Genomic DNA, 24,034 nt, shown 5'->3' on the forward strand with positions numbered 1-24,034 from the left:
GGATAATATGGAAGTATCTATATAAAGAGTGTTTTACTGAAGAAAACGAGAAACAGTTCAGCCCAGAATGAAGAATGAGGCCAACTGAGAGAACACAAAAATGGATTTCATGGAGGATGGTTGCCATCTCTGATTGGCCAATGATTTCTCCGTCCGATGAAAACTAACAACCCTCCTTATCAAAAATTCCAAAAAAAGAAAAAAAAAATTAATACTTCCTTTGTTCCATTTTTACTAGGTTTTGCAAAATGTCCACAAATTGCTGTAGAAAAGATGGAAAGAGGCAGTGATGACATTGCTGTGTGATGATTCTGGGCTGAAATTTGGGGCATGGAGAAAACCCGACTCGTATCTTGGCGGGGCAAAACCAGAATCATGCAAAACCGGTTCATTTTTTTTTTTTTTGCAGCCATGGCGATTGTTGTCTTCTTCTCCTCTTGCCCCCATTTTACACAGATCTGAGCCTCATTTTCAAATTCGGATGGAAACCCAGTTCATTTAGCTCAAAAGACTGAGGCAATCGGAGAAAATGGGGATTTTTTTTTCATCTCCGGTATGTCAATGATTTCTTCTTTGCTCTAGTTGACATTCCCTTAATCTTTTGATTTAATTTCCTAGATTTTTAATGTTGGGTATAAAATTATATGTTTTGGGCATATGAGTTCTTTAGAAACTGAAACTATACAGAAATATTAACTTATGTCTCGCAAAAAATTGTTTGTTATGAGTGCATAAACTAAAACCCAACACAAAATAGGGCAAATGTGTGAATGGTCCAGTAATGGAAGCTCAGCCCAGTATGAAGAATGAGGCCAACAGGGAGAAAAAAGGGAAGTTCTTTGGAGGGTGGTTGCCCTCTCTGATTGGCCTGTGATTTCTCTTTTAACCAAACTAACAACCATCTATAAAAGTTGGAAAAAGAAACGATGTTTGTTGTCATTGTCATTTGCCTTCAATGGGGGCAATGTGATGCTAATTGGCAATTGTACTATTCAATTTTCTATTATTCTGAGCTACATTTAGTTGCATGATCATAAGTTCTTTAAGGATAGCAGGACAAAAGTGCAAATGACCCTCTGAGCTAAGGTCGGCTTATGCTTTAAAGCCACTAGAAAGCAGTCCAATCCAAACAGGCTCTTATTGGATTATTCTTGTTAAGGTTGTTCAAATGTGCTCTTCTGGAAAAGTTCCCATGTTTAGGCAGTGATGATATTTGCTAATCTGGGCTGATGTTTATTATTTGGGGTATGGGGACAATCTGACCCGTATCTTGGCATGGCAAATCCAGATGGTTTGTGATTGAGTCTTCTCTTTCACATGCAACTGGTTCTTTTGCAGCCATGGCGGTTGTTGCCTTCTCTCTGCCCCAATTTTTTGCAGATCTGAGCCTCAATTTCCAACTAGTCCAACTGGATGTCCCAGGACTCAAAGAGTTTTGAACCTAAATGATGATAAAACCCCATGTATGCACACACACAAAAAAAACACTTGATGAGAAAATGTCAAAATGGTCCCTTATCAGTGCAATGATGATCTTTCAATCTGTCCTCTTTAGCTAGTAATTGAGCATTTAGAGTACCTGGCCAGTATCTTGGCGGGGCAATGACCCGGATGCCTGTGATTTTGTTGCATGCAACTTGGAAATATTTGCAGCCATCGTATGACTGGACTCCGACTTTCTTTACCTGAGCATAAGATGGATCTGAGCCTCAATTCACTTGTGGGTGTATTTGGAATGAAGGAAAATGTTTTAGTGTTCACTACAATAAAAGAGACATTTTGTGGCAATAGAATTCCTCTTGCTGGCAATATTTATGGCTGCAAAAACATTTTGCTGCAAATTAAGTTAATGCCATTGCATCTTAAGTCGCTAGTGTCTTAAGTGACGTTTATATAGAGTGATGTTTATAAATACTCATATAGGTTATTGCCGCCAAATATATTCTAGTAGCGATTATATCATTGCTGCTAAATAATTGCCACAAAATTCTCTGTTTGTTGTAGTAGAATCAGCCGTAAAGTGGCTATCTTGTGTATAACACCATACTTAAATGTGATCCCATTGTGGTCTGGAAAGTGGCTACCTTGTGTCATCTCTACAAATAATAAGACCTTCGACATGAGGCCCATAATGAGGCTGTGATGATTTTCATTCTTTACTCATCAGATGGTTGAGCTTCAGTATATCTTGGCTTGGCATCTTTTTGGGGGTCTTGCGAGATATTGGAGCTATTTGGGTTTCTACTTCTTACAAAGACTCCTTAAGATTGCAGCCATGGTGGGGTTTAGCTTATGTTTGAGAAAAGGCGAATCTGAGCCTCCCGAATCTCTGTTTGTATAAAACAATGAGGCTCTTTATGCTACCCAACTTATGCTGCATAACTTAATCCGTATGGAACTTAGGCTAAGCGAGACGAAAGGTTCTCCAAACTTATGCAGAAACAAGAGCTCCTGATTTTGGGGAAATCCGTGCTAAAACTTGTTAATTTAATGCATTGAGAAAATCTGACCTGTATCTTGGCAGGGCAACCTGGTATGACATCATCGGTAAACTGGCGTTTGCAGCCATGGCATTGTTCCTTTCTCTTTGCATCTTCATATACAACAACATATGAGCACTAAAGTTGATGGTAAATTATTTCTCAGATGGTCACTTAACTTAATGCGGGTACTCAGGAACCTAAATACCCTATAGGGTTCAGTCCGAGCAACATAGAATCATTCAATGAGGCAATGAAGACAATCTTTAAGAATCAGATAGTTGAACTTTGTTGTAACTTGGTGTGGCAGCTCTAAGGGTCTTTGAGGTAAGAGAACTGTATTGGTTTTCATCTCACGAGGCTATTAATGCTTTGCTTGCAGCCATGGCATAGTATAGCTTTTTCCTGAGAAAAAGCAAATCTGAGCCTCCCAAGTATCTGTTGTGTTTGAGAATGAGGCTTTTTATTGAACTCAGGAATGGTAGAGATTTTCTAAGGGCGGTTAACTCTTTCTCCTAAGTTCAATTTTGCCAATGAATTTTCCTGTGCTTTTGTATAAAGTTTACAGCTCTCTCAATTAGCAGAGCGCTCTTCATGATGATGATGATGCTGATTGATTGCCATGATTATGGTAATAATAAAGGAAAATACAGTTTTGCCCCTTTAACTTGTGCAAAACCCTGAACTAAACTTTTTGAATAAGGCTTTGATGATATTTGCCAAGAAGCTCGAAAATGAGATTTTAAAACTGATTCATATCTTGTCTAGACAAAGGCATTTGTGAGGATGCTTTTTGCAGCCATGGTGGATTGGCTCTTTTTTCTGATTGATTTTCACTCAAATCTGAGCCTCTTTCTGTTTAAAGTATAGTTCTACAATATTTAGTCTTTCTTTTTCATTCATGGTACGATCAGTTCATATAAGGAAGAGTCCCCTTTGAGAAAGAAGCTTTTAATGTGTCCATCTATACAATTTCTCCAAATTGTTAGGTACGTACTGATATGAGACAAGGCCAAAGGGAATGGAAGTGAATATTGAGGATCCGTATATTGTTGCTGCATTTTACTTTTTTGATCAAGATTTGTTGCTGCATTTTTGCACATTCAAACTTGGATGTCTTGTTTTAATCTTGAACGCTCCAAAATTCAGAGGCAGTGAAGATTATTCATAATGAAAATGAAAAGTGAAAAAAATTAGAGTTGATTCGTGACCTGGCTTGGCGAGTTCAATCGGAAGGTCTTATAAGGCAACTGTTGCTTGAAGCCAGGGCACTGTTCCAACTCTGCTCTTCCTTTTCTTTGATTAAATAGGCGAAAATCTGAGCCTCGTTCTTTGCTTTGTGCATTTACTTTTTTTTTTACCAGCCTTTCTGGAAAGAGATTTAGATTACCATCGCTCAGTTTCAAAAAAAAAAGAGAATAGATTTAGATTACCATCACTGTGGAACTTCTGAAATCAACAGCTCCATCTGCCAATGCCAAAAGCCAAAAGTAAATAAAAAAAAAAGGATTCTGCATTAAGTACATGCATTTGTACAATCTTGATTTGGTTGACGGAAATTGGATCCTCCGCATACATGAAAAGGTAATCATTTTTACCTACAATTTGTTTTTCTGTTGGTGGAATATTGTCAAACTTGACATGAATAATATTGAAGTACTGTATGATTATTATGTACTGTAGGTGCATTGCTATCTAAAAAGCATGTTTAAGTAAATTTGTGCAACTATCAATAGTGTCAATCACTGCTATTGAATGCCAACTAATTCAATTATTAGATGGAATGACAGTTTATATGCATCCACAAATCAAGAACTATTGCTTTGTTCTTAATTGTTAGTATATGCTATGAAATGCTCCATTTACAATATATCTGTTGACAAATTATGTGCTTTTTTGGGGGTCATTTTTTGTTGTTGTAATTGCAGCATCCACTGAATCAGTGACGTAGCCGGAATAAGCTAAGCACATACTCACATGTCCGCTACCTAAACTTGGAACTGTTGGGAAATTATTGATCAAAAGCACCATATTGGCCAAGTTAATGGTGTATTCTCATTCCTGATTAGAGGTACCAGATGGGCAAATTAATTGGTAGGTGAGCACTTTTAACACTTGTTATTATATATATTAGTCAATGTCTTAGAAGGTATTAATGTCCCTGAAACACTTTCAATGCCTTTTGAGGAAGTTTGATAATCAGTAGCTATTTAATTTGAGAAAGAATATTTTAATACAATTAATTTAAAGACAATTTAAGATTTTTATTTTTTTTAACTTTATTATTTTTATTCTTATTAACACATAAAGAAACCTACAATCAATTGGAAAACAAAAAATTTGACACGTTAGATATATCTTTTAATTTATTTAATTATAATTATCATATGTTGTTATTTGTCTTAAATCTTTGTTATTCTTTCATTAATAATTTGTTCTTAAAAATATTACATATGTTATTAAAATTTGGTTCAACAATTAGATACAACGTTCTCATATTTTTTAAATATTAACTGTGCATTGGAATTCAACCCTACCAAATCCTAATTGAAGAATGAATTGGTCAAAGCAATAAATATAGAGAGAAGAGGAAGCTCCAAATGACCCAAAAGAATAGGTTTGTACCCCTAACATTCAAACGTATTGTTTTATAATGTATCGTATTACATATTTATATTATTTTGATGAGTATAACTGTTGGATAGAACAATAATTCGAAGAATAAATCTATTAGAAAAATGAATTAAACCTAAGCTACTATGATTTTCTTTTTTTGAATTTGCAAGGGAAAGCTGTCAAAGACAGGAAAGCTGATGGATGTTGATAATCATCAGGTTAGTTATCTTCAACGTGGGCCTTGCCATTGTTTAAGAATCGAACGAATTCACTTCCAAGAAAGAAATCATTGTAAACATCCTCAAGAGGTTATCTGTGCGGTCTCTTCTTCGATTTAAATCTTGGAAGGAGTTAATTTCTCAGCCTTACTTTACGATGAAGCATCAAAGTCATGCAATGAATGACTTGAATTCCAAAAAGTTTCTTGTTAGCCAATGGCATGTTGGTAAGGATGTTATGTTTGATTTCTTTTCTTCTGATCTATCTTCGGCTCAACCGGCCATTGAGGATATAGAAAAACTTAATTGTCCTCCATATTGCAAACCATAACCAGTTGAGTCATATCCCAGACAGTAAGGATTTTATAGTCATGACTGTCTGGGATATGACTCAACTAGTGATGACTATTAAATCCTTAAAGTTTAACTATCCTGGAATGGAAATTCTGGCATTAAAAAGTGGTTCTTGGAGAGAAAACAATAGATGTCGAGCTGACTTTTAACCTTTGTGGGATCGTCATGTTGATTCTTTTGCATTTCTACATGGACCATTTCATTGTTTAATTGGTTTTCATTTAGTATTTCAGATGAGGTGTACGGAGAGATACAGTTGCTAGAGCCAATGATGGAAAATGTCAAAGGTTTCACCAACCATGGAGTTTCAATATTAGGAGGAATGCTTTGCTTTTATTACACTCATGCTCCTTCTAACTCGAGAGAGACTACTCTTAAGTTATGGGTAATGAAGGATTACAGTGTCAAAGGAGTCTTGGATACCATTATATATACTATACAAGATAACGTTTTGCATTTACTTAGACCGATATATATGTTTGCAGATGGTGAAGTGCTACTCAACTACAGATGTATAGACCAAGTAGGGTTTAACTTCCCGTTTAGGACATCCAAAGGACCACTAAAATTATGGCACAAATATAATATCCTAAAGCAAGGAATTATTTATACGATCTCTCCAAAATCACTTATTAGCGCTTGCTTATGTATGATAGACATTTTTTAATTTTATCGGTTTTCGAGTATATCATGTAACAAACTCTTAATTTTGATAAGTTTATCTATTGCACACTAATTTTTGTTATGTAAAATTTTTAGCTCTCTTCGATCTCCAAATCGTCCATATCTGCATACTTAAAAGGTTTAACCAAGTATTTGGCGATCTCAAATGTGTTGATATCAATAAAGACTATTTTTTTTAAAAAAAAAAGGTTACGTAAACACTTACTCGAGATCTCACTTCGTGACAATTGAAATGCAAATTCTTATTGTCTTTAAAAAAAGAGTTTATTAAATGAATAAATTATAGTTCTTCGTGACAATTGGAATTCAAATTCTTATTGTCTTTACAAAAAGAGTTTATTAAATGAATATATTATAGTTCATAAATAACGTATTAGAATATCTTAAGATATCACCACTTATAAATCACTTCTTTTTATAAAAATATTTGGGATTGTTATAAATTTTCTTACAAAGATTTAGCGATTTAATAAATCAATAATAGTAAATAGACATATATCCTGCGTTGCGTGTATTTTTATGCTACGTAGAATATATATGTCTGATTATTTAACTTTACGAAAATAAATATATGTGAAAAGGTGTTTGGATCCTTTACAACCATAAGACCACTAGACTTTTCATTTGGAAGGTGACTCCTGTGATTTTGACGTCAACGACTGATGACTTGCTATTACCGGTTACCATCTCCCTGTTTTCTTATACAAACAATCTTATATAATATAGTTAATACTCACATTTCTTCATTTCTCTCTCTCTCTTTGCTTCTCCATAGGTTTAAGGTACGTCTTTTTTCTCATTTTTTATATTCATATTGTTTTAAGACAGTTCTGTTTTGCTTTTCATGGTTTTTTTTCTTGATTAAGTGTGTAGTTCAAATTTGAGCTCAATTTTATGCTTAAGTCATTGAGTATGGACTATTTATAGGATTTAGAGTTGGTTAATTTATGCAAGTTTTTGCTGGCTATTTCACTAAGTGACTGGTCCTGTTATATTGTGATAAAGATTCATTTTTGTTAATGCAGGATCTGCTGTTCGGTTTCTTGATTTTATGGGGTTGTTAAATCTATGAGATATTTTACTTGTGGGGTTGTCTCTTAATGATAAAGATTCAATTTTTAATGCAGTATTATCATCTTTAATTTATGTGGTTGTTAAAGTGTCCTTTTTTGCTATTTTTTGAGAGATTTTTCTAGTGGGCAGTCTGTATAGTGATAAAGATTCAATTTTTAATGCAGAATCTGCTGTTTCTTTTCTTGGTTGTATGGGGTTGTTAAAATTTCTGTCTTTATTGCTATTTTTTTTTTACAATAAGAATCTTCTGTTTGCTTTCTTGATTTTATGGGATAGTTGAATTTTCTGTCTTTTTTGCTTTTTTTTTGAGAGATATTACTTGTGGTACTTTGTTAAATAGTGATGATGATTCAATTTTGTATATGCTGAATTTGCTGTTTGTTTTCTTGATTCTATGGGGTTGTTGAAGTTTCTGTCTTTTTGCTATTTTCAGAGAGAATATTGTTTGTGCTTGTTCCACTTTTGAGCTTGGATTGTATATGGTTGTCACAGATTCATCATTAACTTTGAGGTTTGGTTAAAATGGATCCGAGGTTTAATGGACATCGGAGTTCTTTGAATAATTTTCGATTTGGGAACCAACCATTACCTTTTTCTTCAGAGCAGAGGATGATTAATGTACCAAGATTTGGACTCATTTATTCAGATCAGAATCTTCTCAATGGTCCTAGACTTGAAAATAACTTTGTCCAACACGATTTTGGTGCTGTTGGATTTATAAGTGGTGATCATTTACCTACTAGTGTAGAATCAAGAACTGACCTTGGTGTTGAGAACGACTTCAATGAAGATATTGATTTCTCGGATGCAGTGTTGAGCTATATAAATCGGATGCTAATGGAAGAAGACATGGAGGACAAGACAGATATGCTTCAGGAGTCCTTGGAACTTCAAGCTAAAGAGAAGTCACTTTATGAGGCCCTCGGTAAGAAGTATCCACCATCACCGGAGCAAAACGTGTTTACTGTTCGGAACAGTGAGAGTCCTGATGACTACGTTGCAGGAAGTATATACAATTCCACAAGTAATACTGGTGACAGTAGTGGTTACCTAGTCGATCCAAGGGGGGTTAACATTTCTACCGACTGCAATTCTTCTTACTTCGAAGGCCTTTCATTTCATAATACTTCTTCACTATGCTCATCAAATAGTGGGAGTAATGTTGTCGATGGATTCTTAGATTCTCCTGTTAGTTCTTTTCGTATTCCTGATATATACGATGAGAGTCGATCTATTTTGAACTTTCAGAAAGGAGTTGAAGAAGCAAGTAAGTTCCTCCCGACTAGTAATAAGTTGTTGAACAGTATAGATATAAATGGCTTGCCATCTCGGGAGCCCCATAGGCAAACTGCTTATGCAGCTGCTCAGGTGGAGGAAAAGGATGAGGGAGAGACTTCACCAACTGAGGGGAGAGGGAAGAAAAATCCTCTGAGGGGTGATAATAATATCGAAGAAGAAAGAAGTAGCAAACAGGCTGCAGTTTTTACTGAATCAACTCTACGATCCGAGGAGTTTGATATCGTCTTGCTGAATAGCATGGGGAAGGGAGGAGAAGCATTAGAAGCTTATCAACAAAACCTGAGGAATGCTAAAAGCAAAACTACAGTGCAGATATCAAAAAAATCAAAAGGAGGAAAGGGCCGGGGGAAGAAACAGGGTGGAAAGAAGGAAGTCATAGATTTGAGAACTCTCATGATAAATTGTGCGCAAGCTGTTGCTGCTGACGATTCCAGGATTGCGAATGAACTTTTGAAACAAATCAGACAACATTCATCCCCATTTGGAGATGGAAACCAGAGATTAGCTCATTGCTTTGCAGATGGCCTCGAGGCGCGTTTGGCTGGTACTGGTAGCCAGATATATAAAGCTCTTGTCAATAAACGAACATCTGCAGCTGATCTTTTGAAGGCCTACCATTTGTATCTTGCATCTAGCCCATTCAGAAAGATCTCAAGTTTTGCTTCAAACAAGACAATCATGCTAAAGGCAGAGAATGCAACAAGGGTTCATGTTATTGACTTTGGCATCCTGTATGGCTTCCAATGGCCTACATTCATCCAACGTATTGCAGAAAGAGAAGGGGGGCCACCAAGGCTTCGTATTACTGGCATAGAGTTTCCGCAACCAGGCTTCAGGCCAGCGGAACGGATTGAAGAAACAGGTCGCCGTTTAGCTGATTATGCTCGATCCTTTAATGTTCCATTTGAATACCATGCAATTGCAAAGAAATGGGAGAGCATTACAGTTGAGGATCTAAAACTCGACAAAGATGAATTTCTTGCTGTCAACTGCTTGTATCGTTTTAAGAACCTGCATGATGAGACTATTGCAGTTGAAAGTTCAAGAACTATCGTACTCAACCTCGTAAGGAAGATCAATCCAGATATCTTCGTGCATGGTATTGTCAATGGGGCTTATAGTGCCCCATTTTTCGTCACACGGTTTCGTGAGGCCTTGTTCCACTTTTCTGCACTTTTTGATATTCTTGAAACTATTGTTCCCCGTGAGATTCCAGAAAGACGATTAATTGAGAGAGAGATATTTGGGAGGGAAGCCCTGAATGTCATAGCTTGTGAGGGGTGGGAAAGAGTTGAACGTCCAGAGACCTACAAGCAGTGGCAAGCTCGTATTATGGGGGCAAGGTTTACACAGATACCTTTTGACCGGGAGGAATTTGTGAATAAGGCAATAGAAAAAGTGAGGTTAGGATATCATAGAGACTTTGTAATAGATGAAGATAGCCAGTGGTTGTTGCTGGGGTGGAAAGGAAGAACAATTTACGCCTTATCTTGTTGGAAACCTGTGTAAGAAACTTGAAACACATTCTTACTTTGAATCCCAAGTCCATCCACATTATGAAGATCAAATGCAGCAATACAGTTTGTAAGTCTCTTGCCTTTTGATGTATTTGTATAATTTTTTTTCTCATACTCTAAAATTTAACACAATTTGCCAATGTCACAGGTAACTGGCTTCTCAGTGTCTTGATATAGTAACAACAAGATCATTTGGTTGCTGAACTCTTCGAGTTCCCTAATATGGACGGGGCTATAGTACTGCAGAGTACACTTCAATAACCATCTGATAATCAAACAAGATGAGGCTTCGGTGCATGTTCTTGGTGCTGATCATCAGCATACACAACGTAGGAGTTGAATTGATTGAATCGATATTTCATAGAAGAATGACCGAGGCCATAAGAGCTATAGCTGACAAGACATGGCTGCACATTTTGCATCAGATATGTATTCTGGAATTTTGTGAACTTGCAGCATATGTTAGTTTGTTCAATATACTTGGAGTTCTTATTGAAGTTAAGTTATGTACAAATAATTTTTTTTAGTATGTGTAATTTAACTGCAAGTAATAGTACATTGATTTAAACTAAACACTTTTTTCAAATGAGAGAAAATCCTTCACAAGATTTGCCATGTGACTTCTTAACAAATTGCATTTAAAATATTTGTGGGAACTTTTTTTGGTCCAATTGATAACAAAACTTTGAAAATTGTGATGTCTTTTAGCTGTGGGACAGAAAGCACTTATTCTTAGGATTCTTTTGAGTATTTTTCAGCTCATTATTCATATTCTTACTCTTTCTAAGACATCGATCGTGTCAGAAAATTTTAATAGCTCAGTTAATTGACAAGTTGTATTTAAAGGGTTCGGTTCCTTACCTTGTGATTTATTTCTTCTCTATTAATGTATGTATAAGTAAGTAGTAAATACTGAGAGAATGGTGGAGCGATGGAGGTTGTGTTGAGATGTACTAACACGAGATACGTGACAGAAGTAGAGTCAGAATTTGAAGTTATGAGTTTTATACTTGTTATCAAATCGATAACTAGTTTAATTTATGATTGGCAATTAATTATAAATACATAAATCTAAACAAAATAATAGATTCATCCAAACTCATACCATATAATGTAGTGTTGCCCCATTTTGTACTAATATATACGTAAAATCAAATCTATAAATTCGTCTATAAATTAATTTAAAATTACTACAAAAACTCATATAAACTTTAAATTTTGAATCTGCTTTCGATTATTATGCCTCGAAATAAGACTTACAAATAGAGAATTGATTTTAAAAGAGAGAGAATCAAGTTTTGCAATGTCTCATATTTAGGGACCACAATGTTGGTGCTCTTCTAGAGAATTTGATGGGACTTATTATTTAAATTTAAAATTATAGTCAAAACCAGCAAAACTAGAAAAGAATCTTAGTATATAATGTCTTCTTTTAGTGGATATAATATATGTTGATATAAGCAAAAATAACGGCTGAAACGCCATTGATAAAGACATAGTGCTTCCCAATAATTTTTCTCATATAAAAAATAAATGTTTTATTCGACCAATGAGATATTAAAAAACTTGATCTGACTGAGTATTATATTTTATTTATTAGAATATTTGATATTCATAACTATAGTAAAAGAGTCTTAATAGTTTATTTTAAATTGAGGAATCTACCAAATTATTTATTTATATACGTGGGCTATTCAAAACACGTCTAATCTTCTACTTAGTTTATACGACTATTCAAAGCCCTACCATTAATGAAATTTAAAAAAACAATCATAGTTATTGTTGTGCATATAAGATATTAGTTTTTTTCCATTCGTTGTCCCGAACCTACATTGAAATCTGAACTAAATTCAGTCGCGCACTACAAGACTCATTTAGGAATAGCACTCTCAACAATATTTTTCTCTATATGCAGGACTCAAATTCGAAAGTGAAACAATTTCGCCACTAAAACATTGGAAGTCAGAAGAAATGCAAGGTTAGTAGTATCTTGGGTTGTTGGTAAAAGATCTTAGGCTAACTAAAACAAAAGTTTTAAATGTTTGTAAAGCTCATAGTAAAGACTTTATTAGGTGACTTTTATTTTACAAACATTAAAAAAATAATTGTCGAAGTATACCAAAACAATTGTCTCAAGCTATCTACATATTTTATTAAGTTCATATATTTTTTTATAAAAAACTGAGACTTTGGATTAGTTTAATAAAAAAATGTTTTTTATGAAAATAAGTAATAGAAAATATTATCAAAGAAACATTTATGCGTAATATAGGAATATCTAAAGGAGTTAAACCACATGGATCTGTTGTGTACGACTCAAACTCATGACCTCCTAATCACAAGTTTACTAGTTACGTCAAGGCTCACAAGAACCTTTTTTTTTTGTTTTGTTTCTAACGGTTTTCGATACCCATATTGGAGTCCAACTAAATTTGAATTCGCGTCAAGAGGTCCGTACGAAAGGGGCTTAAACCCAAAACCTGTTGATTAAGGATGAAGGAGTATTTATCACTCCACTACAACCTTTATTGGTGGCTCGCGAGAACCATTTGCATATGAACTATAAAACCATGGCCTTGATCCACCAGATAAGTTTGATTGCCATCAATGATGCATAAAATGAAAATCATAAAGTTGAAACATTATTTGGTGAAGCATGCAAATGCAAGCAAGTAATAATAAGACAGTACTTTGCCTCTTGCACAAGTTCAACAGTGCTTATTGAGTTATTTGCCTTCCAAACATCAGATAAATCAAGAGAGGCACATAACATAACCCTCTACTGTATCATTGAACTATTGGCAAGTCATATCTGAGTATGCCATCGTATCGATGAGGTTAGCTGCTACGCAGAGGGGCACGGGGAGGGATCTGCAATAGTACAACCAAACTCAGATGCCTGTCTACCTTAAGTTTATAGCCTCCCCTTTGAACAAATGTTGGTAGAATAGACTGATGAAAATTTTGGACATAGTCCTAGGGAGACGTATATCAGAAACGAGTAGAGATTTGTGCAAATAGAGCCTTAAAATCCTTAGTTGGAGTGCCAGTTCCCTCAGGTTTTGAAGCCAGATCAAATGCCTTGAATTTTGCTTCCTCATACTGTAGTGCCTGTCAACACCGAAATACCTCAATGAGTTTAGTCACAGAAGATGAGCAAACAGGCAGCAAAGCTCTAGAGAATGAGGTTTGATGAAAGCATGAAGCGTTGAAACAGACCAAAGTAAAAGCAAAGGACCTATATAGAATCAAAAAAGATCCGAGGCCGCTAGTATACCTGAATGCAGACTTCTGCAACATCAGTCCTAGCAACAGTTTTAGTTTCTGTCTCGAGAAGTTCATCGTCCTTTCCAACAAGTAGTTCCCTTATACCACCTTCTTTATCTTGTAGCCCTCCAGCCCTGAAAAAAAAATAGTGATCAAACAGCAAATCTTAAATGAAATTTGGGATGATTGTAAAATAGAGGTCACACAACAGAAATAATTGACAAGCGAGTGGAATAATAATAAAATGAGGGCGTAAACCTTGGATGAATTTAGGGCTCGTTTGGCCATAAATTTTCCAAATAATATTTGGGAAAAATTTGGCAAATAATGTTTGTCCATACAATTTGTCATTATTTGGCAAATATTTTTGGCAAATATCCCAAATTTCCAAATACTAGTTTTTTCTAGTATTTGGGCCAAATATCATTATTTGGGATATTTTAAAAATTAAAACTTTACCCCAATCTTTTATCTTTTACAAAAACACCCTCTCTAGTATTTGCTTGCGTTGTATTACATCATTTTTTACGTGAACACCAAAATAGTGATGAAATATTTAGTGAATATTAAATAATGATATGATTGTTGATGAAAATTATTAAAAATTGGCTTTAGGTAACAAAGTCATGTACTTTATCTACTTCACGATGTATGGAATAATTCTTGTTGCACTCACTCCAAATTACCACATTGCTTCAGTGTCGTGGACATTATTTGTTATTGTTGTAACTAACATTCAATTGACTTGTAATACAAACTTTTAGTTAGTTTTGATAGTTCTTAAAACTTATGTGTATAAATCATATTTTTCTAAAAAGGTGAAATATATTTCCCAAATTTTATGGCCAAACACATGGTGAAATTTCACCCAAATTTTCACTCAAATAATATTTGCCAAGAATATTTGGAAATCTATGGCCAAACGCTAGCTTAGTGTTTCCCAAGAAGAACTACAGTTTTCTGTATTCACCAGTTGAAAAACATAATTGAGTATAAAACTACACTTTGTCTAACAGTTTGAGCTTTTAAACAAGTTGGACTCACACTTCAACATGGTAAGAGAGTAGGCAAAGATTCAAAGTTCAAGTCTCACCTTTATCCATTTTCAAAGAAAATCTCCATGTGCTTGTATAATGAAAAAGAATTGGGCTAGCATACGAGGGGCTTTGTTGACACCCAATTTCAGACCTTCGCAACATAGTTTAATCACTCAGCTTCTCAACTCCCAAAACGACTTAAAATAATTAGTTCTATAAAATTCAAATATTAAATTTCTTTCATATAATTCTGCATATAATTATTATATTTTTGCGAATATTATACCATGTTAACTTGCGCTTGCACATCTCTCCCCTGCCCCCTTCGAAAACCTGTCAACCTAGAAGCCTAGCAATCCTTCTCTCTGACCTGCCCTCCATTTATCCAACTTCCGTCATGGGAGTCGGATAGCCCTCCTTTAGGACACAATGAGGTATGCATCATAGTACCCATATATTCCTAACCCAGCATTATTTTGGCTCAACAGAATTATTCTCAACTACTAATTCAGTTTCCAAATATGCTTCATACTTCTATCAAATATGCAATCCTTTAACCAATTAAAAAATCACATTTCCAAGCCTTAGAGAATATACTCAACAAACTGTTTGATAGAAAAAACTTCTAAAAGAATTGCTATACTGTAGGATAGTGCAACTCACACATCTTTTGTTTATTTCACACCTAACATGGCATAAATATCTATTAAGAGAACCTCTTAGTATTATAAATGAAAATTTAATGCCATATTTATTCAGCCACAAGGAATATTGATAAAGATATGAGCATTGAACAAACCTTATAATTGTATATGGAATTCCAGAGTCAGCCAAGTATTGTTCAGCCTTTCTTTTCCAAATCTGTAAAAGCATCATCCAAGCTTAAAAACTTGTCACTTGTTAGAGATGTAACACTACCAATGCCCCTGAAATTACATTCTTTTCAAAATAGGTATGGCTCAACAAAATAGTTATCTATCTCCTAAGATGCAAGCATAGAAACAACTTACATATTCAAAAAATGCACTATTCAGGAATGCACTCATTTTAAAAAATATACTCCCTCCGTTTCAATTTGTTTGTCTTACTTTCCTTTCCTTTTGAGTTCGTTTCAAAAAGAATGTCTCTTTTCCTTTTTGACAAATCACTAATTTCAACTTTTCAGAGTACAAGATTAAAAGACATTTTTGTACATTCTACACTACACATCTTTATTTTAAGACCACAAGATTTGAAAATCTTCTTTACCATCGTAAACTTTGTACCAAACCAAAAACAGACAAACAAATTGAAATGGGGGAGTATATTAAATCTTATATGACTTCATAAGCTTCTGATACTCGACAATGAGAAACAAAAACTTGTAGAAAGATGGAACAGGCAAAAGTATGCATGCAGCCACAATATTTTTGCAGCTGTGAAAATGTTTGGACAATGTGGCCATCGAAATGGCAATAGAAATAAAGGAAAGAGAGTACTTTTCAGGGAAAAAGAATCAAGTTACAAACCAATATATTCCCGTTCCCCAAACTGTTCAAGGGGTGGTTAGGATTTGTCCCTCCCATTGACCCAACTAGCACGATCCGCTTCACACCAGCAGCTTTAGCTGTAAAATGCATATTGTATATCTTAGATAAGCAGATAAAAGTGCATTCTAAGTACCAGAACTGCCCAAGATTATTCCATACCAGCATCTATTTGGTTCTTTTGGCCGATCCAATCTACCTAAAAATACAAAGTCAGTAAATTTTGTGTCAGACAACAACTAAGAACCTGAGGACGGATATGAGTACCCAAAACATGATGTACCTGTTCAGGATTTGCCCCATCCTCAAAATAGAATTCAGGTCTTCCGCCTTTTGTTGGATCATACCCGGGTTTCATTTTTGGAACAGCACTTGTAAGAATAACAAGAGCATCAATACCTTGTATAGCAGGAACAAGACTCTCGATATTCCTGATATCACCAATATAAACATCATCTGCACCACCAACTTTTTGTTTGCTTTCCTCTGTTCTAACCAAACCTCTGGCTGTATAAGTCTCGGACCTCTCCTTCAACTTCTTATAGACAATTGATCCTACAATTTGAACAGCATGTCAATAAAAGATCAGCAGAATTGTTGATAGTTTTAGGAACAAGAATATCTCAACTTACATCATACTATAAAGGTCATAGCCAGTTGACATGATCGATTCTAGCATTAGTCATTTATCAAGAAGTTCAAGAGTAGAAAAGACAATTCCAAGAGAAGTTGTAGCTATGGAATACCCAGGTTGAATATTCTTCAACTAGAACCATCTAAGTCATTGTGCGAAAGTTCTTAAATCATTTTAAGTTCAGTCAGGTATTGCCAATTGAAATATGATGATAAATAACCAATAGTCCAACTAAATTTGGTTTAAGAGCGTACAAGCTATGAATATATGACCAACTTTCACCGTCGGAATCGACCAAATTGGTGGATGATCCTAAGTCCTAAGAGATAAATGATAATACCAACAGAAGAAAAGTACCTTGAAAGCTATCCAGAGCCTCCTTTGATAGATTTGAGAAGTAATGCAATTATGACAACAGTTTACATATTGTTGTAACAAAACTTTAAAGCTAAAAATGGGTCTCATCGCTTGAGCTCCTATCTCTTTTGAAAGGGGTAAAAGAAAGATAAAAACTTTATGTTCTAGAACAATATGTAACACTCAAAGGTGTGCTCTAAGTGGTCAATGAAGTGGATTGAGAACTATGAGGTCTAAAAGTTCAAATCTACTCACCAAAACATTATGTGATCTCTTCCCATTTGTTCAACCCTTAGTGGACAGACTACCGAGCACCACAACTGGTGGAAGCTAAAAGGTAACCAATGTAATTAGTCAAGGTGCGATCAAGCTAGCCCGAGCACCACAATAAAAATGTATCAGTTGATTTCCTCTCCACAATTTTTCCCCAAATAATCCAATGATGTAATCATCATATGCCTTAGCTAGGTCTCATTATTATCACACTCACAAATCTAATACCTCAATCCCACATTACTCATTAACATTACTTCCCCAAAATCCAAAATCATAAACAGAATCCCCAAGAATTAGCACCCTAAAAACTACATACACAATTTTTGGGGAAAAAAGTTATAATCTTTTTTCATAATTCACACCCCATAGCCACAAAATATTAGTAGTTCCAGAAATCTTCACATTAAAAAGGGCAGCCTGGTGCATAAAGCATTCTGCATTAGCCTGAACACCCCAAGATATCCCAGGACAGTCTACCCTCATACAAGAATTAGTGGCTTGAATCCATAACCTATAGATACAACACAACTTTACCATTGTTCTAAACCCCTAGTTACTTCCAAAAGGATAAAAACACTGAACCAAACACAATTTCATTAAAGATTATCAAAACCAAGAAACCCCAAAAGCATAAAAAAAAAAAAACTTTACCAGTTCTTCCACCAGCACCAGTAACAAGAACAGTGCTTGTGTTCAAATCAGCCATTGCCAACACAGAAAATCTGCAAAATTTCTTGTTTTTCTTTGGAAATGAAACAAATGATGAGGTATTTTTTACAAGTGAAGAAGACAATTCTGGAAGTCTCTGATTTACCAAACTTAATTTATGGCTTTGGTAAGGAGATACACGTGTCAAGGCAGCCATTTTTATAGCCAAAGAAACTTTTTTTTTAGTAGTCCATTCAAGAATCAAATGTATTGTGTGAAACTTATTTAGAGTCAAAAGAGATTTTTGTACATTTTCTTATCCATTTATTAGATTTTCATGTCACCTTATCAACTTCTCATGGGGTTTTATCGACTACTTGTTGGGCCTATGAAAGTAAACCTCATGTGGTTTGAAGTCACACCCTATCATTGGGCCTAAAGACACACGTTGCTCGTTGGCAAACAACACTTCTTCTCTCGCTCGTCGAAACAAAAAGTTTACACGCCTCTTACTATATTCGCTATAAAGAGTCAAATCTCCAATGGTTATACACCTTTTATCATATTCACTATAAGGAGTCAATCTTCATTAAAAGTAAGTATAATTATTGGTTACAATTTGTTTAGTTATGATTTATAGCTATGATATTTGAGTTGTATCTATTCGTTCAATCAAGGTATATTTATATGTTCAATTTTGTTGAAAACGTTATATTTGGTTTGCCCACCGTAGTTGCATTAATATATACAATTTCGTAGGATATATTGTAGGCCAACTTTCACATATAGCAAACCAAAAAAAAAAACATATTTGTATGATGTAGCAAAGTTTGCATATTTGCGCTCCATAGCAAACATATAAATGTATAATTTGCTATACATATACAATTGTATAATTCGTTGGCCTATTTCGCTGCAATATTTGTATAAAATTTGCATTTGTATACAATTGAATCGAAGTAAAATGTTTGTATATTGTATAATTATACGTGTATAGGAAGAAAATATATGTTTTTGCATGTGTATATATACAATATTCTCTCGTTTTACACAAAACGGAAACACAACTTAATTGTATAAGTATATGTTCTTTTTTGTTGTGCTTTTCAATTGTATATGTATATATGTGTAATATGTATATAAGAATAAAAATTTGTATTAGTTGAATTTGTATATGTATGAGAAAAGTCGTGATTTTTTTTTCTTTTTTTAAATACGGCTATATGCCTGAAGCAGACGCCATTTAATTATATAATCTATTTCTGAATCTTGTCAGTTTTGTAACAGTCTCCGAAGAAACAGTCATTTTCTTGCCATTTCGCTCGGAGAAGTAGGTATAGCAAATTATATTAAACAATAGCTGCAAATTGGAAATAAAGTAAACTATAGTCATAACATTTAATTTAAATTGATAGTTTGCTATTATATACAATTTTCCTAATATATATGTTTGGTCAACCTAAGTTTTATCTAACACATATATGCACAGAAATGAAAAACATTATATTTGCACTATGTATTTGTATATTAGCATATACAAATACATTTAAAATCATCACCTCAAAATGTCACACATACAACTAATATATATGGGCATAATTTCTGAAATTTGTACAACAAAAAGAAGAAAAATAAAATCAGAAAAAGACATAAATTGTGTGGTATTTTCAAAAATTGTAGGAGAGTACATTAATTGAATTTATGCTTTTTGGGCATTTATTATCTATCCTTTTTTGAGAGAAAGAAAAACACATGAATCTAACATAAAATTGGATGAATTATTTGATTTTTAATTTGTCTTTTTAGCAATTAAATGCATATCTAGCGGGTAGCAACCGAAGTCGTGTGGGTCATAATTTAAGGATAATTATATTCCGTGAAAATACAAAAGTACTTTCATCCACAAATTTTTATTGAATAAATAATGACGACATATAATAACTTGAAAATTAAAAAATAAAAAATCTAACATCAATCCATTTATGGAATAATTTAAATATCATCAAAAGCCAAAATTATATTGTTAGTGAAAAAACTTACAAGATAATAAAATTGAAAGATTACAATTGAAAATAAAATGAAGAAAATAATCTCTTTAGGCTGAGGCGCGGATATCTCGCTCTCTTTAAGGAGATTCAAGCCCACTGCAGCAAATGTTTTCACCGCTCCAACAGTAGTCTTCTTTGACTTGTCCCCTCCAGGATACAACAACCTTCACAAAGTATAACTCAACAACTCTGGACAAGAGTTGAGTCCAAAGCTCCACAAAAAAGAACACCTCCCTTCAACTAATAAGAATTCTCTTTTAGACTAACTCTTTCACTCTTTGTTTTCTCTTATGAATTGTGTGTATTTAAAACCAAATGAAGACTACCACTATTTATACTACAAGAAGTCTTTCTAGCAATGAATAGGAAGATAATGGAAGTAGTAAATAGTGAAGATAATGGCCTTAGAAGTTACATAGGTTACAATTGGAGTTATATAGGTTACATATGTTACAATGAGAGTTACATAGGTTACAAAGAGTAATGGAGGAATTAAGAATGAAATACATTGATGGATAACCAATGCTAATGGATGATGTAGAAGTCTGTCGAGAGTGCTCCTGTAAGATTAATACTTCACCCATATGGGCTACAAATATTCATTAAGAGTTTTATTAACTCAACCTTCACAAACTACAGGAAATAATGCACTCACATCATAGGGAGAGGAAAAAATAGTGCATTTTTCACAACAAGTCATCATATGATCAGGTTTTCCCTTTGAACCTGGTTATAGGATCTCTAGTCCCCACGTTGGGTTTCCTCATATATGACTCAAGGATTTGTAGGCTTCAATCCCATCCCCCTCGATGTGCTCCAGACCTTTTCTCTTGTTAAGGCCTTCGTAAGAGGATCTGCAAGATTATCACAAGATTTGACATAATCAACATTAATAGTACCATTTGTCAAATACGATCTTACATTATTGTGTTTCCTTTTTATAGGTCTGGATTTACCGTTGTAATAATGGTTTTGAACTCTACCAATTGCAGCGGTGCTATCACAATGAATTAAAATAGGAGGAATTGGTTTTTCAAAATAAGGAATTTGAAACAATAAATCTCTTAACCAATTCGCTTCCTCACTAGCTGAAGCTAAAGCAATTAGTTCAGCCTCCATGGTAGAGTTAGCAATTATAGTTTGCTTTTTTGATCTCCAACAAACAGCACCACCACCTAAAGTAAAGACATACCCAGTGGTAGAATAGGAATCACCTGACAAAGTGTTCCAATCCGCATCATGAAAGCCTTCAAGTACAGCAGGATATTTTTTATAGAACAAACCAAATTTTTTGTTCCAATCAAATATCTCATAACTCTTGTTATAGCATGCCAATGTTCATTATCTGGCTTGCTTGTAAACCTGTCAAGTCCTCCTACTGCATATGCAATATCAGGCCTAGTGCAATCAGTCACATATCTCAAACTTCTGATTATACTAGCATATTCCTTTTGATTTATTACATCATTTTCACTTTCAACAGGAAATAAGTGAACACTTGAATCAAAAGGAGTAGCAACATGCTTGGAATCATGAAAGTTATATTTTTTCAAAATTTTCTCAACATAATGTGACTAGTCAAGGAAAATCCCCTCATGTTCTTGTTATTTTTATTCCAAGAATAAAATTTGTCTCACCAAGATCTTTCATATCAAAATGGCTTTTAAGAACATTTTTAACTTCATCAATAGCATTCATGTTAGAGACAAAGATCAACAAATCATCAACATATAGGCAAATAATCACATGAGAATTATTCCAAGACTTATGATATATGCACTTATCACACTCATTTGTTTTAAAACCATTTTCAATCATGCAGGAATCAAACTTTCATGCCATTGCGTTGGTGCCTGTTTCAAGCCATATAGGGATTTAGTAAGCTTACGTACTTTGCTTTCTTGGCCTACTTCAACAAAATACTCGGGTTGGTCCATATAAATTTCTTCATTTAGGTCTCCATTTAGAAAAGCAGTTTTTACATCCATTTGATGAATTTGCAAATCAAAAATTGCAGCCATAGCAACTAAAAGTCTAATGGATGTAATTCTTGTTACCGGAGAAAAAGTATCAAAAAATTCTAGGCCTTCTAGTTGTTTAAAACCTTTTGCAACTAGCCTAACTTTGTATTTATCAATAGATCCATCCGGTTTCAACTTTTTCCGTAAGACCCATTTTCACCAATTGTTTTACAACCCGGTGGTAAATCAACTAACTTCCAAGTTTTATTAGAAATTAGAGATTCCATTTCATCATTTACATCCTCTTTCCAAAAAATAGAATCATGTGAAGATAATGTTTCTTTCAAAGTTAGAGGGTCATTTTCAACATTAAACACATAAAAATCAGGACCAAAATCTTTTTTTGCTCTAGCTCTTTTACTTCTTCTTAACTCAAAATCAACAACTTCTTTATTTTTCAAAGTTGAAGTAGAAGAACTAGGTAGTGACAAAATATTTTGTTCAATCCTTTGACCCCCGCTATTTTTAGTATCAAAAGGAAATTTATTTTCATGAAAAATAGCATCACCAGATTCTATTACAATATTATCTTCAAGATAAAAAAAACTATAGGCTTGTACTATTTGAAGCATAACCAAGAAAAGCACAAGTAGTAACTTTCTTACTCAACTTTGTAATCTTTGGATCCATTAGCCTCACAAAGGCTAGACAATCCCAAACTCTTAGATATCCCAAACTTGGCTTCTAATCTTTCCACAATTCAAAAGGTGTCAATTTAGACTTTTTATGAGGCACACGATTCAACACATAACAAGCAATTAAGATAGCTTCACCCCAAAAATTTAAAGGTGCATGTGACCCAATAAGCATGGCGTTAGTCAATTCAACCAAAGTTCTATTTTTCCTTTCTGCTACTCCATTAGACGAAGGAGAGTAAGGAGGAGTTAGTTTCATGAATTATTCTCAATGATCTAACAAAAGAATTAAACTTATTTGATTCATATTCACGGCCTCTATCACTTCTAATTCTTTTTATTTTTCTTCCAAACTGATTTTCAACCTCATTGAGATAAGTTTTGAAATTTTCAAAAGCATCACTTTTAGTTTTCATCAAGTAAACATATGTAAACTTAGAAAAATCATCAATGAAAGTGATAAAATATCTATTACCTCCACGAGTTAGAATTCCACCAAGTTCACAAATATCAGTATAACTAATTCTAACAAATCAGTTTTTCTTTCAACTTGAAAATGAGGCCTTTTAGTGATTTTGGCTTTACTACAAGCCTCACATTTTTCAAAATTCTTTTTAACCATTGGGATTAATCCTAAACTACTCATGATTCCAACATAACGATCATTAATATGACACAGACGAGCATGCCAAAAATTAGTAGAAGAAAGCATATAAACAGAAGTAGAAGTTTTATTCATTTCAACATTCAACTTAAACATCCCATCACATGCATACCCCTTCCCCACAAAAATACCTTTCTTCACTATTACATATTGATTAGATTCAATAATTTGTTTAAAACCTGCTTTATTAAGAAGAAAACTAGACATCAAATTTTTTTTCATAGAAGGAGTATAAAGTACATCTTTCAATGTTAATATCCTTCCAGAAGTAAAACGCAATTCAACACCTTCCTTTCCAAGCACTTGAGTAGTATGAGCATCACCAAGCATAATGGTTTTGGACTCCTCAAAATGAGTTTATTTTTTAAACCAGTCTTTGTCATAGCAAACATGACGGTTTGCACCAGAATCAGCCCACCATCCATCAACATTCTCAACCATGTTTATGTCGGTAATCACCGCCACAAAAGGTTCTTCGGTAACGTTTGCCTGAGGGTTAGGACCACGTTTCCGAAATCTGCAAAATTGAGCAATATGTCCAGTTTTGCCACAAACAAAGCATGGTCCCTTTTCTTGAACTTGTTGATTTTGTGCTTGGTGATTTTCACCATTATTTTTCTTGGGAGGTCTACCATTATTTTTCTTGAATTTTTTCTTCTTAGGCTTTAAAGAAGTATTT

General features: G+C 34.2%; 2 protein-coding genes and 1 long non-coding RNA gene across 8 annotated transcripts; 2 read left to right on the top strand and 1 right to left on the bottom strand.

Moving 5' to 3' along the window:
- The first annotated feature begins 7 nt into the window (after positions 1-7).
- On the top strand, positions 8-6,420 carry LOC101262948 (uncharacterized). Of its 5 annotated transcripts, XR_011211574.1 has the most exons (7): positions 55-553; positions 2,647-2,807; positions 4,409-4,578; positions 5,034-5,097; positions 5,267-5,314; positions 5,902-6,053; positions 6,154-6,420. It is a non-coding gene; the product is annotated as an uncharacterized lncRNA (long non-coding RNA). The 5 variants fall into 5 exon arrangements; XR_011211571.1 differs by lacking the exon at positions 2,647-2,807 and having other exon boundaries at positions 8-553; positions 4,409-4,574; XR_011211570.1 differs by lacking the exon at positions 2,647-2,807 and having other exon boundaries at positions 50-553.
- A 565-nt stretch (positions 6,421-6,985) lies between these two features.
- On the top strand, positions 6,986-10,815 carry LOC101249397 (scarecrow-like protein 9). Of its 2 annotated transcripts, XM_010327548.4 has the most exons (3): positions 6,986-7,134; positions 7,860-10,309; positions 10,391-10,815. In XM_010327548.4, the coding sequence occupies exon 2, from the start codon at positions 7,949-7,951 to the stop codon at positions 10,232-10,234; it is 2,286 nt and encodes a 761-aa protein (XP_010325850.2). In that variant the 5' UTR covers positions 6,986-7,134; positions 7,860-7,948; the 3' UTR covers positions 10,235-10,309; positions 10,391-10,815. The 2 variants fall into 2 exon arrangements, with proteins under 2 accessions (XP_010325850.2, XP_019071333.2); XM_019215788.3 differs by lacking the exon at positions 6,986-7,134 and having other exon boundaries at positions 7,158-10,309.
- Positions 10,816-12,884: 2,069 nt separating this feature from the next.
- On the bottom strand, positions 12,885-18,347 carry LOC101253410 (uncharacterized protein At5g02240). Its single transcript, XM_004246376.5, has 7 exons — positions 17,991-18,347; positions 16,356-16,627; positions 16,235-16,271; positions 16,055-16,152; positions 15,346-15,407; positions 13,520-13,643; positions 12,885-13,353 (listed from the first exon to the last, which is right to left on the bottom strand). Exons 1-7 carry the CDS (start codon positions 18,202-18,204, stop codon positions 13,234-13,236), a joined length of 927 nt encoding a protein of 308 aa, XP_004246424.1. The 5' UTR covers positions 18,205-18,347; the 3' UTR covers positions 12,885-13,233.
- Positions 18,348-24,034: the final 5,687 nt, after the last annotated feature.

Source organism: Solanum lycopersicum, chromosome 9 (genome assembly GCF_036512215.1).
Source record: "Solanum lycopersicum chromosome 9, SLM_r2.1".
Classification (NCBI taxonomy): Eukaryota; Viridiplantae; Streptophyta; class Magnoliopsida; order Solanales; family Solanaceae; genus Solanum; species Solanum lycopersicum.